The 18,722-nt window shown below is 40.5% G+C and overlaps 1 protein-coding gene across 1 annotated transcript in view; it reads left to right on the forward strand.

Moving 5' to 3' along the window:
* The window catches only part of HMCN1 (hemicentin 1), a 147,076-nt gene that overhangs the window by 108,793 nt on the left and 19,561 nt on the right, over positions 1–18,722 (forward strand). The window contains exons 61-89 of the mRNA XM_088524884.1: positions 77–158; positions 288–419; positions 642–791; positions 922–1,081; positions 1,823–1,947; positions 2,509–2,692; positions 2,867–2,964; positions 3,358–3,636; positions 4,129–4,322; positions 5,123–5,204; positions 5,957–6,093; positions 8,648–8,789; positions 9,661–9,805; positions 10,319–10,446; positions 10,969–11,125; positions 11,296–11,417; positions 11,616–11,780; positions 12,002–12,109; positions 12,655–12,792; positions 12,980–13,114; positions 13,393–13,662; positions 14,095–14,285; positions 14,678–14,891; positions 15,355–15,489; positions 15,654–15,844; positions 16,279–16,360; positions 17,247–17,516; positions 18,028–18,198; positions 18,389–18,559. Coding sequence (XP_088381010.1) covers positions 77–158; positions 288–419; positions 642–791; positions 922–1,081; positions 1,823–1,947; positions 2,509–2,692; positions 2,867–2,964; positions 3,358–3,636; positions 4,129–4,322; positions 5,123–5,204; positions 5,957–6,093; positions 8,648–8,789; positions 9,661–9,805; positions 10,319–10,446; positions 10,969–11,125; positions 11,296–11,417; positions 11,616–11,780; positions 12,002–12,109; positions 12,655–12,792; positions 12,980–13,114; positions 13,393–13,662; positions 14,095–14,285; positions 14,678–14,891; positions 15,355–15,489; positions 15,654–15,844; positions 16,279–16,360; positions 17,247–17,516; positions 18,028–18,198; positions 18,389–18,559 — 4,558 coding nt within the window. The remainder of the gene's footprint in view (positions 1–76; positions 159–287; positions 420–641; positions 792–921; positions 1,082–1,822; positions 1,948–2,508; positions 2,693–2,866; positions 2,965–3,357; positions 3,637–4,128; positions 4,323–5,122; positions 5,205–5,956; positions 6,094–8,647; positions 8,790–9,660; positions 9,806–10,318; positions 10,447–10,968; positions 11,126–11,295; positions 11,418–11,615; positions 11,781–12,001; positions 12,110–12,654; positions 12,793–12,979; positions 13,115–13,392; positions 13,663–14,094; positions 14,286–14,677; positions 14,892–15,354; positions 15,490–15,653; positions 15,845–16,278; positions 16,361–17,246; positions 17,517–18,027; positions 18,199–18,388; positions 18,560–18,722) is intronic.

Consider the following 18,722-nt stretch of genomic DNA (forward strand, 5'->3'; position numbering starts at 1 on the left):
TTCTAGCATTAAATTACAAGGGTATGTAGCATTAAAATTAAATAGACATCAGAATTTCTGTTTTTTTCATTTCTAGGTTTTTGACACTGGCCAGTATGTTTGCAAAGCTATAAATATTGCAGGGCGTGATGATAAAAATTTCCATCTTAATGTTTACGGTGAGCATATGCTACGTCATCTACAGTACCTGTTATTATACAGCAGACATTATGTGGTGAATAGTTCAAAATAAGCTCCCAAAAGTATTGGTAACCAAACTCTTCATATTGCTTCCATTCAATTTGCAGTGCCACCACATATAGAAGGTCCTGAGCAAGAGTGGGTCAATGAAACTATCAGTAATCCTGTTACCTTCATTTGTGATGCCACTGGAATTCCTCCACCAACATTAATATGGCTCAAGAATGGAAAAGCAATAGGTAACGTTCTGTTACAGTCTCTTGCTGCTCTTTTCTCCCCCTTTGGGGTACAGCTGTGCTATTCTTAGTCTATTCTTTGTTTCTTCTTCATCTGTCTCTAAATGGGCTCTTTAATTAACTGATCAAAACCCTTTTGTTTTGAAATTATAATGAAAAGTTTTTACAGTCTATATTTGCTCTCTTTGGCCTATTTTGAAGTGATCTCTTATTGTGTGTTTTCAGAAAATGCTGACTCTCTTGAAGTGCACATTTTATCAGGTGGCAGCAAGCTTCAGATTGCTCATTCTCAGCTTCTAGACAGTGGGACCTACACGTGTGTTGCCTCCAATGTAGAAGGAAAAGCTCAGAAAAGTTACATCCTTTCCGTTCAAGGTATGGTATGTGAGTGCAGTGAGCAGGGATTTGTATGGAGAAACTACAGTGAACATTATTACTCCTCACCTGTGTTAGTGCAATGTCTCTTGTTATTGAATCTTCTCTCACCTCCATCCCACGTTCCCAGTTCCTCCTACTATTGCTGGTTCCGAAATGCCCAGTGAGGTCAGCATACTCGAGGGAGAAAGCATCCAGCTTGTCTGCGACGCTGAGGGAGTGCCTGTGCCTGTTGTGCAGTGGCTTAAAGATGGACAAGCTGTTGCCAGTGAGGAATCACAAAGAATAAGGCAAGCAAACATTAAGCAGACTCTCCTTGTGTAATTTAAAGCCTAAAGAGGGGACTTAAAACACTGAGCCTGAACAGTCTTAGCTTAGCCAGGTTAAGACATCTTCTCTCTCTTCAAGCTTTTATGATTCTAGCATGTTTTTTGTCACTACTTTGATTTCTGTGCTATCCAGATATTGTTTAAAATGTGTGGAATGGCTTCCTTACAAAGAGGAAGTCTATAATATATAAAATGTTAGTGAATGCTCTTTCTCTTGCTAAATTTCCCTGCAGCCTAGCACAGGGAGCTCAAAGTGCCAGGCCCTCATTGCCCACCACTGTGCCCAGACCGCATCAGGCAGCTTTCCCTGCCTTCTTCTCTCCCAAAAGGATGAGACACAGCTGAGCCCTCTACTTTAAAACACTGGCTCTACTCCAAATGCTGCTTTTTGTTTTGATCCAGAAGATTGGAGGGTCTGAGAGAAAAGCCAAAAATGTTCTTGGTCTAATGTAGGGGTTGATGCAGGTGCAATAGGTAGTACGGCTAGAACTGAAACCTGATACAAGCTAGAGCACGACATCTCTAGGAAAAGCTTTTTAGCCTATCTTTAGTAATAGTACTTTGCAGAGAAGAGTGGTTTTCTAGCCAAATTTTCCCAAGAGAATAGAGGTAGTTGGTTTAAATGTACAAAACTGACTGTTTATTTGCCAGGTCAGAGGAATATATAAACAAGCTCACTGTATTTTATGACCTTTCTTGTAGAGTAACTCCAGATGGCAGCACATTAAACATTTTCAGAGCTGTCCCTTCTGATACAGGAAAATACACTTGTGTGGCTACTAATCCTGCAGGAGAGGAAGACCGAATTTTTAACTTGAATGTATATGGTGAGTTTTTGCAGATGTGAAACTGAGATCTTGCCCACAATCCTATCTTTGTGAGTGCTCCCCAGAGAGGGCTAAGAAATGAATGCCTGTCTTTGGGGTGATACTGCACGCTTGTGTTTCCAATTTCATCTCAATAGATGAAATAGATATCACAGTATAGATATCATAAAATGTCTGAAATGGTGATCTGGAAATAAACAGAAAGTAGTTCCTTTAGTGTAGCTCATAATAGAGGAATTCTGCTTGGGTAGAGGAAGATACACTTGGGGCCAAATTACCACAATACTACTCCTTTGTTGTATTAGGTAATCCCTGGGAATTCCAGCCAAAGTACCAGCTGTGAAAAAAGAGATGAAAGTCACCCTTCTACCGTGCCTTTGATTTTGCATATTAAAATGGATATTAATTAGTGCTCAACATCATTGCTGGAGAACTTAAGTTTGCAGAATTGGGTAGCTGCTTCTTGTTGCATTGCCTGTGGGGCATTAGATGCTAGATTTTTCCTTGCTTTGGGTTGCTATCTTGTTTAATATCTCCCTCTTCAATTTTTACAAAATACAGTTGCACCAGCAATAGCCGATAATAAAGATGAACCAGAGGACCTCACTGCCCTTGTGGACACCTCCATAAATATTGAGTGTACTGCTGCTGGAACGCCAGCCCCACAGATAAACTGGCTAAAAAATGGGCTTCCTCTTTCAGTCTCCTCCCAAATCAGATTGCTGTCTGGTGGAAAAATTCTGAGGTACGTTTTCAGTTATCTTAACTAGATGAGTTTTCTGCTTTCTTCCGCTATACCAACAGAGCTCTGCTAATGTTGTTGAAAACGAGAATGAACTTTGATCCAATCCATGGCATATTGGAAGCATAATAATATATTCAATTTACAGCTTAATTAAAATATTTTCTTTTTCTTCAGAATTGTCCGAGTGCAGGTGTCTGATGGTGGTGTGTACACCTGTGTAGCATCCAACAGAGCTGGAGTGGACAACAAGCATTACAATCTTCAAGTTTTTGGTAAGTTGCTCTGAAGTGGTGTATACAAAAAATAAGGTGGTATTTCTTGATTCATTTCTTAACCTAATCTGCTTTCTTTCTCACAAACATAATGTTGCAGACTTTCACAAATGTATCTTAGGTGATAACCTTTAGGAAAAAGTTTGCTTTTCTAAATATTTTTAATGTGGAAACTGTTTTAACCTTCAGAGTCCTACTTGAACAGGCACCTAGGCCACAGATATTTTAGGTTGAATAACAGTGTATAATTTCCAGTTGAATTTCAACACAGCTATTAAAAATAAGGGTAATGAGGTGAGGAAGTGCAGAACAGTAGCTGCATTCCATTTGTTTTATATGGAGTATTAACTTTTGGGTGGACTTTGTATTAATCAGCTGTTTGTTTTTCTGCAGTGGCACCAAGTTTGGATAATGCAGGAGGAACAGAGGATGTGACTATAGTAAGGGGCAATTCAGCTTCAATGCAGTGTGTAACTGATGGCATTCCCTCCCCGACTATGTCATGGTTTAAAAATGGACATCCTTTAAGCCTCGGAGATCACTTGACTTCAAAAAACCAAGGGATGGTCCTTCATTTTGTCAAAGCAGAGACTGATGATACAGGCAAATACACTTGTGTAGCATCAAATGAAGCTGGGGATATCAGCAAGCACTTCTCTCTAAAAGTGCTGGGTAGGTGTCAACGTTTCAGTCGAACAAAATGTGAGCAGGAAGTGTCTACCCAGGACATCAATATACATATAATAACAATATACATATAATGTATAGTTTTCCTTAAGATTTTGGAAGTACATAAAAGTAAAAATAAGAGTATTCTGTTTTACAGAGTAACTTGATTTAAATAGGTAACTTCGGTAGAAATTCAGCTTGGCAGATTTATAATCAGCTATTGTCAACTGGCTAGACTCGCTAACTTGTCAACAGAAAATAGCTGGAGTTAAAACAGCCAAAGGGCTAATAAAAATCTTCATTTCTTTAATTCAGAATTATGAAAACATTTTGCAATTACTAATTTAAACTGGCAAGATACAGAAATTACTAGACAGACACATGAGCTGCTTGGTGAATTCGTGTGGATCAACTGTACAAACCCTAAGCATAAGGTCTGCGTACCAGGTGTTAGAAGCTGCTTGAGTCCATGAAGAACTTGGTGTCTTTCTGTAGAGCCACCTCATATCAACGGTTCTGATCGACCAGAAGAGCTCTCTGTTGTTGTCAACAACCCCCTTGAACTTGTTTGCATCTCCACTGGCATTCCAGTCCCCAAAATCTCATGGTTGAAGGATGGGCGTCCGCTTCTGCAGAATGGTAATGTTCATGTCCTAGGAGGAGAAGTGCTTCGAATAACCAGTGCTCAGGTAAACTACTTATTTCAAAACGTGCTCTGTTGGGCAACAACCCCAGGAGAGTTTGCAGAATTGCCTCCTGTGGGAGTCCTAAAAAGCTCCCCCCACAAAAGCTTCCACCTGCATTTGCAGGTCTCAGCGGAAAACAATCTGTTCTGTTTTCATGTATGTGCAAATTAGGAAAAAAAATAAAAGATTAAACAAAAAGCTTTAGATCAATTCAGGCTCTAATAGAGTTCTACTTAAAAATAGTCTTTATAAAACTGCACTAAGAAAATAAAACTCTTAACACCTACAATCAGCCCGTGAAGTTCACCAAACATAAGTGGGGCAGTGCTTGGGGAAAAGGATGAGCAGTCTGATTGTTGCTGGTCTTGTTTGTAAGCAAGCACTCCTTATATTTGCAATGAAAAGTCTACAGAAAAGAGAGAGCATGCAGGTGTTAATGAGAGTGAGAAAAGATTTCCTTAGTACCCATAGCTGACCCTTGCAGGCTGATACCCATCATCAGTTCCGGTTCCCTGATAACCGATCGCAAAAAGCAGCACAAAGAGAAGATTCTAGTTGGAGACAGGGTTTTCAAAGCCATTTTGGGGGGTCCTGCAGCTTGCAGGCCACCTCTGGACAATTATTTCCTGGGAAAATAGACCAGTTTTGAGATCATTTTTTATTTTCAGACATTCTTTGTCCATTATCTTTGCTTTTAGTTGCTGCCTGCCAAATCTTGCTGCCGAAATTTATATTTCTTGTTTTTCTGAATTGTTCCCATGTCCTGAAATTTCTCCTGATGTGTTTCTTCTGGGTGTTTCTAGGTGGAAGACACAGGAAGATACACATGTCTGGCATCTAGCCCAGCAGGAGATGATGATAAGGAATATTTAGTAAGAGTGCATGGTAAGTCAAATTTAGGAAAAATACTATTATTTGCTACTATAAGCTACTTAGGTATGTATCATTTTTCTCATTTAACTAGCTACATACTATCAAATACAAATATGAAACATTGTGCTTTGAGAAAGCATAGTTTACGTTTTTGTGCATAGGCCAGTTAAAAGGGAAAGTTTCAACTGGCGTAACTTCTTTTCTGTTTTAATTTCAAGCTTTATGCTTTGAATGAGTAAGTTATAGATAAATCATTTTTCTGTTGGCCTGGGCTTTTGGAAAAAGAGTGAAATATATATGTATATAATATGGTTAGTTGTTTAGAAGGAAAAGATAGTCATAGTATGTAAACATGAATACATGAAATGAAGTGAGAGAAGATGAAATAGAAACAGGACTTCTACAATTCTACAGTAAGTATTGGGATTTTTGCGAAGTATAGTTATCAGGTTTCTTGATGAAGAGAGTAGGGAAGGTCTGCTATCCCTGCTCCAGTCAGTTTAAATGTTGGAATCCTCGCTAAGAATGGGCTTTGAATTAATTTCTCACAAAATGCTTTCCAGCGTGTGACTTAAAAATCAGATTCATCAGTTAAACAAAGGTGATATGCTTAATATAAGTCTGGAAAAGTGAAACTACTTACTAGGCACTATAGCCTTGCATGCATTTTACATCTTGAGAAATAGAATGGATTTTTCCAAAGAATGATTTTAATGAGAGCTCATATGTGTAGTGTTAATTGTATTTCTTAATTTTTGCAACAGTTCCTCCTAACATTGCTGGCACCAGTGGTCCTCAGGACCTCACTGTGTTGCAGAACAGACAAGTTACACTGGAATGCAAGTCAGATGCTGTGCCACCTCCAACAATCTCGTGGCTTAAAGATGGAGAACACCTAAAGGTAACGCAGCGATGTTACTTGCAGTGGTCTGTTGCTGACTTTATTTTGTGCACACAGTGCTTGAGGTTTCTTATTCAGCTCACTTGCGCCATCAGTGCAGTCAAGCTACAGTTCCTTGCTTTCAAGAGAAGCTGAGTAGTCCCAATAAAAACACAGTCCTAAATGAGTGCCTGAAGTGGCCATCCCGCTGTTACTTGTTCTTTTTTCCTTTAGGGGGATCCCTTGCTCCTTCTGGATCCTCTGAACAATCCTAGAAGCCTTCGGTATACTCCTGAATGGCTTCCCAGGAAAGGTAGCTTCCTTGGGTATATTATGCATCCTCATATTCTAGTAGCATTTGGAAAGGCATTTAAATTTATGTTGAAAACAAATAAGTAGATTACTGACTACCTTTTTCACTCCAAACTCCAGGCAGAGTCATGTAAGGCTTCAAGTCCTTGCCAGCTAAGAGATGATCAGCAAGATGCAGATAGCTCAGTAGGATCACTTATACTTTTCAGTCAGTAACCTGGTGCTTTCCAGTTGATCTCTTAAAGTTCAGTTATCGATTGAACTCAACCAATCAATAATTGTTCCCCAGTTAGATCTTGTTTGTGAATAAAGAGGAAAACAATTTGGCTTAGGAATTGCCTCTCCCATAATTGTAGTGGATACAGTAAACTGCATCCAAAAATTTAACTGTAATTTGTTTATGGTGAATGCAGAAATTTGTTTTACACAGACATCTCAAATAGTTCCGTGGAAGATACTTCTGTAGTCAGACTGTTTTTTTTAGGTAACTTGAACTTGTTAGTCTTACTAATATGTTAGCCAAGCTTACAGAGTGGTCATATCAGCCTTGCAACTGGTTCCAATTTCACTTCTCCCTAGTGCTTATTAGAAAAATAGTAGAAAAAAATAACAGCTGCTTAGGGAATTTCCAATGTTTCACTGGCCAAAGTCTTTCTCAAAAGATCCTGCTTCTTGCTTTAGCTACAGCATTCCTCTCTCAGGCTCTGTCTTTTTTAAAGTTAAGATGCATGAAATACTAGTAGAAAACACAAGACTATTGAGAGCTGCTAGGGAGTGTCACCTTGAATGGAGCAGAAAAAGTGGCTAGGAAGAACTCTAAGAGAAATACTTCTTGCCTGAATGCTCTTCAGCATGTGACTGAAATACTCCTATCACTTCAATTTTTAGGTCTTTAATTGGATAATGATTCTTTATAAAAGTTTGAAAGAGATTTGGAAGTTAAATTTGTGAATATTTTTGGACTCATTCTTTCTTGAAACCCTTGCATTTTAACTAGTGCTTGATTTTTTTACTTTTTCCTCAACACTCTTAAGTGTTGAGGAACACTTAAGACCACCACTTAACACCACTTTTAGAAGTTATTTGCCAAAAGAGAAGGAAGCAAGAGAAAACACAATGATAGTCACAGGAATTTATCTCTGTTTGAGATACCTTGGTTGAGCAGTATGGTAAATCCTCCTGTCTTTGGATTTATAGCAAAGTATTATCTAGTCTATCTAGTTTATTATCTAGATTTAGCTCTCCTCTAACATGAAACTTGAGATATAAATTTCACACAGGCCTCTTAATTAGTCATGTGATCTTTGAAGTAGCAGATCTAGGTTTATCCCTACCACCTTTTCTTTCTCCAGTGTAGCTTATATAAGTACATACTACAGATGTCAGGAAAACATTAGTGCCTACTGAGTGTGTGGTTTCTTTCTAAACCTCAAAGAAATGTATTGATTTAGTAATATTAAGCAGTTGGAGAAGAGCTGTCCTTGGGCATGGAAAGAGATGCTCTGTGGCATATGCTTCTCCTTATTTTGGAAAAATTGAGGTCTCACAGTGATGAGAGAGGACTGGAGGAAGTCAGACTTCCAAATTGCAACCTTATTTCAATTTAAAACATCATTGCTTTTTGAATCAGTCTCATGGAGGAGAGCACCTTTCCCTTCTGACTTCGTTGTCTTTATTGTCACTGTGCACATTTCAAGGCTTGCTCAAGCTCTCTACATGTTTCGTGATGTGGCTGTGAAGCACCACCAATATTTGGTAGCAGCAAATAGTAGGAAGGTCTGGCCCATAGGAGCTTTTTTAGGCACAATCCTTGCACTTTGCATTTCACTGGAAATTTACCTGTGAGGCTCCAACACTACTCCCAATTCTACATCGTAGGCTGGCTCAGCTGGGTGCGAGTACAGAAAAGTGCAGAGATGGAGGAGCTGTTGTAGCTGCTATCCTCAGATCCACCAGCCAGAAGACTAGATGAGAACTGCAGATCTCATTTTCATTCAAAATATGGCTGACACATATTGAAGATAGAACAAATAAACGATAGTTTTTCTAAAACACTAATGAATTTTTCAGGGATACGTAATTGGACGTTGGTCATCCTGTTACCTTCACCACTGTGTGAACAAAGTTAAACAGGAAATTCAGTCCCCCTGCTCTCTGTCTGCTGTTCTGTTATGAGTCTTTTTACACTGCAACAAAAGAAGGCTCTGGCCTTCTGCGCAGAGAAGAAGGGTGAAGTTAAATCTGTCAAGCTCTGTCTCCGCAGGGGACTCCTCGGGTCCGGATCCTGTCCAACGGGCGATACTTGCAAATCAATAATGCTGACCTGAGCGATACTGCGAGCTACACCTGCGTGGCCAGTAACATTGCAGGAAAGATGACCAGGGAGTTCGTGCTGACAGTGCATGGTAAAAACACGGATCTCTTCTGGAATGTTTCAGTCTTTGCATGGCATTCCCACGGGAGTCCATATTGCTAGAAAGAATTATTTACTGGTCTCTTTGGAGCCAAGTGCAGCTGCTTAGGCTGTGTTTACCTGCCGGTCCAGGTCTATTTCCTCACATGTGCCAGCGTCTAGACAAATTATTTGAACATTTGACTGGCATCTTGGGGGATTTGGGTTTGTCCCTGTCTTGGCTGCCGCTTTTGCAAGTTACTTGAAAACTGTGGCTTGGTCTGCGCTGAGTGTGGGAAGGGCTTGAGGGAGCTTATGTGTTGTGATAGCTGTGCTATACTATCCTAGGTATTTGTCTACTTTTAAAAGGTTTTTAAGCCTATTTATTTTCTCATTTCTCTACTGATTAGAAGCTGCTCTATTATGACATTATGGTGATGATGAGAAATTTTCTTCCTGTTTGTATGCTTCTCAATACCCAGGCGTATGAACTTGCTGCTTCTTTCTTCTCCATCACTGCCCTTGCCCTTAAAAATTTGTTTTTCCTCCTTATTTTAATTGGACAACAAGAGCATCAATTCCAGTCTTTGTTTTGCTGAAGCAAATATGCCTTTTCTACTTTTCTACTGTTTTAACTGGATGATAATATTTGCAGTAGCTTGCAAAGGTCAGCTTTCTAGTCATCTCAGACCAATTTTGTTTTTCATTCCCAACTGTATCATGGCAATTACTACATGCTACACAAAATGGTAAGAAACTTGTTTGTGTGATGCCAGTATTGTTGCAATCATTCCCCTACCTCTTCTTGTGACCATTTCTGTGTGAGTAGTTTCAGTCATTTCATGAAGTTTTGTGATGTAACATCTGGGATTTTGCCTTTCCAGTTGCTCCTACCATCCAAAGCAGCCCTCAGACAGCTGTTGTGCATATAAATGCTTCTGCTCTTCTGAAGTGTGTTGCAGAAGGAGTACCAGCCCCAAGAGTTACATGGAGGAAGGATGGAGCTCTTTTTTCTGGAAACAACACCAGGTATTGTCCAATAGTCATCATAAACAGTAGTCTTTTTTTTTTTTTTTTTTTTTTTTTTGAGTGTACTAATTAAAGTTTGATGAAACATCTTGCATTCCCAATTAGTTCTGTGGCAGAAACTACTTTAAAGAAATTATTCTGCAGAAAAATAGCATTGCCAAAGGTTTCTGTCTTTTATTATTAAGGAACAAACAAACAAAAACTCCTTTGGCAACCTAAAGGTAATGATTTCTCTTGTGATACTAAAGATTTTCAACTGTGAAAGATTTCAGAGTGAAGGATCTTTACATTTTTTTGAAATGCCTGAAGTTTGGAGGTGCAACCAAGCAGTTTCCTGCAGATCCAAAGCCCCCTGAGTTTATCTGTGATAAGAGGTATGTGGCCAAATTAAGATGCCACATGTTTAGGTTGTTCCTTGTGTGCCCTAAGTCATCTGTTTCTTCCATGCTATCATAACTGGCTGTGATTTTCTCTCTACTGGGAAGGGGTCAAAAATCCGTGGCTTTGTTTCAGATACTCCGTATTAGAGGATGGATCCCTGCACATCCACTCGGCGCATGTGACTGACACAGGAAGATACATGTGTATGGCAACCAATGCAGCTGGCACTGAACTCAAGCGAATTGATCTGCAAGTCCTTGGTAAGTATTCTGCTTTTAGATAATTTCATGTGTTCAAGTAAGTCTGAAGTATAAATCAGCTATGTAATTTTTTCTATTTGGACAGTGTCATGCAAGCTGGTCTTATTTAATGAGGAGCCAGGACCACAGAAAGGAGTGCTGTCAAGTTAGTGTAGCTCTCCACAGTGATCAGCACCCTAGGTTTCTTACCAGGATCACCCCTTACGGAGCGGGCAGTCAGTTAAATTTAGTTTCTTGCATAAATTCAAGTTGATTCCAGTTGGTCACACTGGCGAAATTCTGTCTGCCTTAACTCCTTGTTATCTCATGTGTGTGAGACAACTGGAAATAGAAAGAATTGGCACACTTCATGCTCCATGTTTAGTACTCTGTAGTTAATCCTTATTTATAAAGGTCAAGTGAATGTTTTGAAGTAGTTAAAACTGTGTTTATAGAGATTGGCGTTTCTGTATTTAGATACAAGGTGTTGGTGTCCATGTGTTTATGGTCATTCTGAATAATTTGACTTTGTTTGCCCTCTAGTTCCTCCAACTATTGCTCCAGGACCTAGCAATATTACAGTGACTGTAAATGTGCAGACCACTTTGCCTTGCGAAACCACTGGAATTCCCAGACCAGCAGTTAGCTGGACAAAGAATGGGCATCTGCTTCGTGTTGACCAAAACCAGAATATGTACAGGTGAGAAATGTCCTTTTTTCGTCAGGGGTTTACAGTTTTCAGAGATTCATTTTGACACTTAAAAATCTAGCCATATATGATCTGATATTGTATGGTGGCAAATCCAGTGCTTGGATGACCCGAGGAGAAGTATTTCAGTGACTCTACTTTCTTCTGCTTTGTGCGTGCAGACTTCTGTCTTCAGGTTCCTTAGTAATCATTTCTCCCACCGTGGATGACACTGCTGTCTATGAGTGCTCTGTATCGAATGACGCAGGAGGAGATCAAAGAAGAGTTGAGCTCACTGTTCAAGGTACAGGGGATATTGCTATTACACATGGATAGCCCAGAATTTCCTTGGGGTATTTCAATGTTGAGATTTTTTTTAATGTTTCTTTAATGATCTCAATGCCCTTCAGTCTGTTCTTCACAAGTTACATAGTAAGTTATTTCTAAGAATTTGTAAAACGAAAATTGGCAAGTAATCCTAACTCAGATCTTCTTTTCTTAGTGCCCCCATCCATAGCAGATGAAGCCACAGATCTTTTGGTAACAAAACTATCTCCAGCAATAATTTCCTGCACGGCTTCAGGAGTTCCTGCTCCCTCAGTTCACTGGACCAAAAATGGCATAAAATTGCTTCCCAGAGAAGACAGCTACAGAATTCTCTCTTCAGGTACTGTGCATGGTTGGAGCTTAGCCACAGAAAATCAGCGAAAGGAGGTCACTGTGCATCTCTGGGATTAAAAAAATAAATAAATATAATCCCCAAAACAACCAGCTCTCCCATTTTTTAAAATAAGTATGTAAACTTCTAAGATACATGTTGTAGGGGAGTTTTTCTTTGAAAGTAAGACACTACTCTATGTGATGGCAAACTCTCTCCCTATACTGCAGGTGCTGTGGAAATCCCTGCCACTCGGCTAGAGCATGCAGGTCGCTACACCTGCCTAGCCCGCAATGCAGCTGGCTCTGCCCACAGACACGTTACTCTTCACGTCCAGGGTAAGGTGGGAAGCAAAACAGAAAATGCAGCCTGTCAGAAGGCATTACCCATTTAATACATGCCCACACTTCAGAGTAATTTTGAGGCTAGATTGGACCATCACAACTAGCAGCTTACTCAAGTGAATCGCCTTGTGCATGCACTTATTACTCAGCAGGTCAGTCACTGCTCTGCATATTACAACTCTGATGCCTTGGATAGAGCTATCCAGAAAACACTGGATTTTTTTGTTTGTTTGTTTGTTTGTTTTGGGGGCTTTTTTTGTTGTTGTTCCTAAGGTTTTTGTTGGCTTTCTAAGTTAACATGTATCTGTGATGGCAAACTGCATGAAGTATGGACAGCCATATTTTGTACCCAAGCTCACATTGAACATACTCGTTATATGTAAAATTAATTCCACTGAGCTCCTCATTAGGACAGCAGAATCCAGCTCCTACTAGTTCAACCTTCTCTGACTTCCAGATTATGCAATTTTTGTGTCTTCTCTTTTATTTTCTAGCTATGAAAGATATTCTAACCTGGCTGCATTTTGATTTCTTTGCAGAACCACCAGCTATTCAAACTCAGCCAGGGACACTGGATGTCATTGTGAACAATCCCATTCTACTCCCATGTGAAGCAACTGGTACACCTCGACCTGTAATAACATGGCAAAAGGAGGGCATCAATATCATCACCACAGGTATCCTCGTAAAACCTGTAATTTCAATCTACTTTGCTGTATCATAAAATTTATTTTCTATCCCCTGCATATTTAAATCAAATATAAGGAAACCATGTGTGTATATCTACCTACATACCCACATATATGTACAATTATATATTTGTATTTATATATATAATTTTTTTTGCTCTTATTCTTCTTTCAGGCAATAGTTACATGGTTCTTCCCAGCGGCAGTTTACAGATTGCAAGATCAACTGTGGAAGATGCTGGCACTTACATGTGCGTTGCTCAAAACCCAGCTGGCACAGCTCTGGGAAAGATCAAACTGAAAGTTCAAGGTAAGACTTGAACTCTTAAACTCTTGTTGAAGAGATGTTTTTAATGACTGATGGATGAGGAATTTATGCACGCTTTCTGTTGGTCAAAACTGAGTTTCGACCTGCACAAATGGAGCTAACATTTTCTGAACTGATGTCACGCTGAATAGAGTCACTTTAGTAGTCTGTCTACTGTAAGAATGAAGGTTGCTTTTAGGATTATTTTCACTAAAAGTAGAAGTGTTACATACTTCTTACAACATACAATTCTTTTCTAAATTTTGTTAATTCTTTTTCAGTTCCTCCTATTATCAAGTCCCAGCTCCAGGAGTACATTGTTCCTGTGGATCATTCTGTCACTTTGCCATGCGAGGCTGAGGGCTACCCCGGGCCAGAGATCAGCTGGCATAAAGACGGCCAGCAAGTAACCGAGTCCATCAGAAGGAGAATCCTGAGCACTGGCGCCCTGCAGGTCGCGTTCGTGCAGCCTGGCGACACGGGTCGCTACACGTGCACAGCGGCGAACCCAGCGGGCTCCAGCAGCTCGAGCACAGAGCTCGTCGTGCACAGTAAGGGCAGCTGCAAAGAAACAACGTAAATGGGGCCTTGATGAGGCATGGAACTCCAGGAGCTGGGATTTAAGGGAGAAATTCAGCAAAATTCTGCTGCTTAGAGTATGATACTTAAAAAGGGTGTTAGGAGCATGTGATTCGTAATAGCAGCCAATTGCTTGGATCTAGGAATGTTGTTATGTTTGGGTTTTTTTTTTTTTAATTCGGTTTCCACTTTGTTGCATGTATTCCACACCTTTCCCTGGCACAGTCACTGCTAGATTCAGGAATCAACAAAACAGAAGATTCAAGCAATGATTTCTTTATTTCAGTATTTTTACATTAGTGCTTGGCTGAAAAATAGAGCTAATGCGTATTTTGTGTATCTGTGTGTATATATATATATGTATATGCACATACATATATATAGTATATTTAACTTTCTCACAGTTCCACCCAGGATCCACAGTACAGAGGCCCAGTACACAGTCACGGAGGATTCCCAGGCTGTCCTGTCCTGTGTGGCTGAGGGGATTCCAGCACCAACAATAAACTGGAAGAAGGACAGTACACTGTTAACAGACACAGCAGGAAAATACAGGGCTCTGCCGGGTGGAGATCTCATTTTGGACAATGTTGTTGTAAGTTGCTTTTATTTAAACCATAGTGGGGAAGTATAAGTGGCCTTTATTTAAACTGTGGTTTGGAAGTAATAAGAAAAAAATGACTTCTCTATGCTTTCACCAGTTTCTGGATTAGTCTTTTTTGTTCTGTTGTTTTTTGTTGTTCATGTTTGTACTTGTATCTTTTCCACCAAGGAGGAAAGTATCAGAGGAAATAATGATGTTTTGTCCAGAAGGGCAAACATGAGTGTAGGTCGCCTTTCAAACTGAGGGTAATCAAAGGAGTTCAGATGAGCATTTCTACTGAGTGCAGATTTCAAACCTTTGGAGATTCTCATGTCGTTACGAGTGATGATGTGGTATGGGAATATTTCCCTGATGAAACTTCCCCCAATTTTTTTTCCTCTCAGCCTGAAGATTCTGGCCATTACACCTGTATTGCTAACAACACTGCTGGGGAAGACACACACACTGTCACCCTGGTGGTTCATGTGCTCCCAGCTTTTACTGAACTGCCTGGAGATATAGCTCTGACTAAAGGAGAACAGCTCAGATTAACTTGCAAAGCAACTGGGATACCTGCACCCAAAATAGCATGGACTTTTAACAATAACATAATTCCAGGTGGGTAACACAGGATCTTACCAGTCGTTCTGGTGTAGACTTTTCCCCACATAACACTCCATTAGTTTGAGGGTAAAGGGAAAATAATATGAGAGATCATGAACTTGCTAGGCAGTGATTACATCAGGAAAAAGTTTGTTTTCAGAATTAGGTCATCATGAAATAAAATAATATAAACTGTAAAGAAGATGATTGAGGAACTGTTGATTCTGTGTAGCTGTAGAACACAGATGTCCAAAGCTTGAAGTTAAAGGTCAGAATAAGTGAATACATGTGTGTAGACCATGGAAGACTGCAGTTGTCATAGCAGTGGCCAGAGCCATATCAGAAATGAAATGCATAGTGCCACTGAGCCATACTGCTGAATAACACGTAATTTAAACAATCCTGTTAAGTATCAACCATTGAGATGTATATTTTTAAAAGCCTTGAAGCGGCAGGTTAACGTCTGTTCTCCCTTCAGCACAATACGATGATATAAACGGACACAGTGAACTTGTTATCGAAAGAGTAACTAAGGACGATTCCGGTACCTATGTATGCACAGCAGAAAACACAGTTGGCTCAGTCAAAGCTATTGGATTTGTGTACGTCAAAGGTAGGTAGAAATAGCAGTGAGAACAGAGAATTTCATGCAGCCCTCTGTTTTCCTTGTATTTGATACCGTGTCTTAAAATTATAGATGATTGATCCCTACCAGCAGTTTCATTAAGGGCCTCTCCTTTGGCCCCGCTCTTTGACTGCCATCCCTTGCTTTTGCAGAGCCCCCAGTCTTCAAAGGGGATCATCACTCCAGCCGAACCGAGCCCCTGGGCGGCAACGCTGTGCTGAACTGCGAGGTCAGGGGAGAGCCACCTCCAAGCATCCAGTGGAGCAGGAAAGGAGCCGGCGTGGCGCTTAGCGACAGGATCCGTCAGCTCAACAATGGCTCGCTCGCCATCTACGGCACCGTAGTGAGTCACTTATCTGTTACAATCAATTTGGGCACTGCTATTAGTTAATTAAATTCCATGTCACAGACTTTTGAAAGAGCAAGGTTACACATTCAATCTGCTTTTGCTTTTTAACTTTAGCAAAGACTATAATTCTCTACTCAAATTATTGTGACGAGAAATGCAAGACTGTGATTCCTGTCAGTTGTCAGTGGCTTGTTCAAGTTTATTTAAATGGATTTGGAGTTTTTTGCTCTTATTAGGGAAAAAATGAAATAATAGAAGCAAAAATCTTTCACAGTACCAACTTTAATAGAAAGAAAATGTTGGAGTATTTGCTCTTAAGATCCACTGCATGCCATGCTGCAGTGTGGAGAATTTTCTTCTGTGAAATGCACTAAAACCAAAGAGCTTCATTACATGTATTGACAAATTCCATGGCTACTGTTCCATAGAATGAAGATGCCGGCGACTACAAGTGCGTGGCTACCAACGATGTTGGCACGGTGGAACGCAGTCTGACGCTGACACTCCAGAGTAAGACTCAAAATGCTAAGTTTAATGCCACTAGATTGGAGTGATAGTCTACCTTTGGATATGTGTGTGAAGCTCCTGTTGAAGTTTTGGGGGAAGACAGTCAGTGGAGGCTGGGCATCTCACTGCACATTAGATGAGATTCATCTCATCTGACTTTGTAATTAATAGTTAAGGGTCTAGTGCCAGCTAGTGGTTGAGGGGAAAGAAGAGAAGCAGGTAGAGGTGATTCAGCCCGTTCATCCTAGAAACCGCCTTAGAGTGGAGTGAGTCACCTTGTGAACAAGCTTGTTGCTCTCAACTGACAGAGAGCAAGTCTGCACAACTAGAATTAAACTAGACTCTTAACTTCTAAATTAATAAAGTTAGGTGAGATGGATCTCAGCCTTCATTGACAATGTAACATTTTTTCAAAAGTATTATTTTGGAATATACTATTTCAGTGATGTGTATTTTTAAACATTGCTTTCCTGTTATAGCTTCAAGGAGGATGAAATTTGCTACTTTTGTCTAGTTGCCTCAGGTAATAACATCTTTATAAAAAGCAACACATTTCAGCCCTGAAGGAAGACTGTGCTCCAGCAGTCAGGCCTCCATGCCACTGTTGGTCCACAGGTTTCTCTTACATTAAAAATAGCCCATTGCTGTCGTTTCAGCTTGCACGTGCCCTACCTTTTGACATTGGACTATTTGATCTCAGAAAAATCTTAAACCTGTACTTAAGATGAACAATAGTCCAAATTAATTTGCTAAGATTTTTTTTGTCCTTTCTCAGAGCAGACATTTATTTAATATTCATTACAGTGAAAATATGTACGAACCTGTATTATAGCAAGTTCTTGACAAACCTGGTAGGCTTGAAACATCGCCTTGCTTTTCCTTTTTTCAGGTCCTCCAGTCATTACTATTGAACCTGTGGAGACTGTCACTGAAGCTGGAGCCACAGCAGTGCTGAACTGCCAGGCAGCTGGAGAACCTCCGCCAAGCCTGGAATGGGCTCGCCAGGGGCGCCTGCTCGTGAGCAGCGAGAGAGTGACCGTCCTGTCCAACGGCTCCTTGCGGATTGTTGCAGCGCAGAAGGACGATACGGCTGAATACGAGTGCGTCGCCAGGAACCTCATGGGATCCGTGCTTGCTAGAGCACTGCTGACTGTCCAGGGTAGGTGCACAGTATATAGGATGGTGACTGTCAAGCTGGATGATTCCAGCCTTAATTCAGAATAAATATGAGCAGGATTTTGTCGTATTCCTTCCGTATACACATTAGGTGCACGTGAACCTAGTTTGAAAATAGGTATCAGTGAGGTTCTGCTTTATGTGATCTTGTTCCTTCTGATGGGCTGATATGGTCATCAAGCTGTAGGAGAGAGAAGAATGTGAAGGAATGAGGGATATAAGTAACAATGAGGATGTTGAAATAGATCCCATTCTCTAAACGGATGACATAACTTGTACCTCTAAAGAAAAGCATTTAGCAGCATAAACCATAACTATTTCAGAGCAGCTGCAGTGTTCTCTGAACTGCAGTAAGATACTTTTGCAGTAATGAAGAAGCGAGTTGAATTTCCAGCTATGTCTTTTGAAGTGTAGGTTTCTCTTTGCTTATGAGTCTAAGAGAGTTAAAACCAAAAGCACATGCTCCAAAGCGAGCATCACTTTTCCCATTGCAGTGCATGGTGGATTTTCCAGCTGGCTTGAATGGAGGCCTTGCAGTGCAACCTGTGGCCAGGGTGTCCAGAAGCGGATCCGACAGTGCAACAACCCTCTCCCAGCGAATGGAGGGAGGCCTTGTGAGGGGCCCGATGCAGATGTGCGCAGCTGCCACAACAAGCCTTGCCCAGGTATTTCTTCATGAGTTAATATTTCATTTGCCTTACGTTAAGTGCCCTAGTAATGGCCACGTGACAGCAGGTCTGCGTGACAGAGCAATTAGTGATGTGGAATTCACCCTGGCTTCTAAGGAAAGCCCAAACTTGGTAAATACTTTAAAAAGAATTTCTAATTACAACTGTGGTGTTTCGTTTTGCTTAGTGGATGGCAGCTGGTCGGAGTGGGGTCTTTGGGAAGAGTGTTCAAAGAGCTGTGGTCAAGGGAACAGGACCAGAACCCGAAGCTGCAGTAGCCCCCCGGCTCAGCACGGCGGGAAGCCCTGCGACGGCCGTGCCCTGGAGTCAGTCATGTGCAATGTTAGGCCTTGCCCAGGTAAGAGAAGCAGAAGCTGCTTTTTGTATGGCTTTCTTTTTGTTCTCTAAGCCTGTATTCTCTCCATTTTTTCCTAATTATTAGATTATAAAAGAAAATAAGCTCTCTAATGTTATCTGTATTAAAATATCTGTATTAAACTAGCCTATAAATTATTGAGCGG

This window comes from Tinamus guttatus, unplaced genomic scaffold (assembly GCF_059628265.1).
Source record: "Tinamus guttatus ecotype Peru unplaced genomic scaffold, ASM5962826v1 Tinamus_guttatus_pri_ptg000215l, whole genome shotgun sequence".
NCBI classification, from domain to species: domain Eukaryota; kingdom Metazoa; phylum Chordata; class Aves; order Tinamiformes; family Tinamidae; genus Tinamus; species Tinamus guttatus.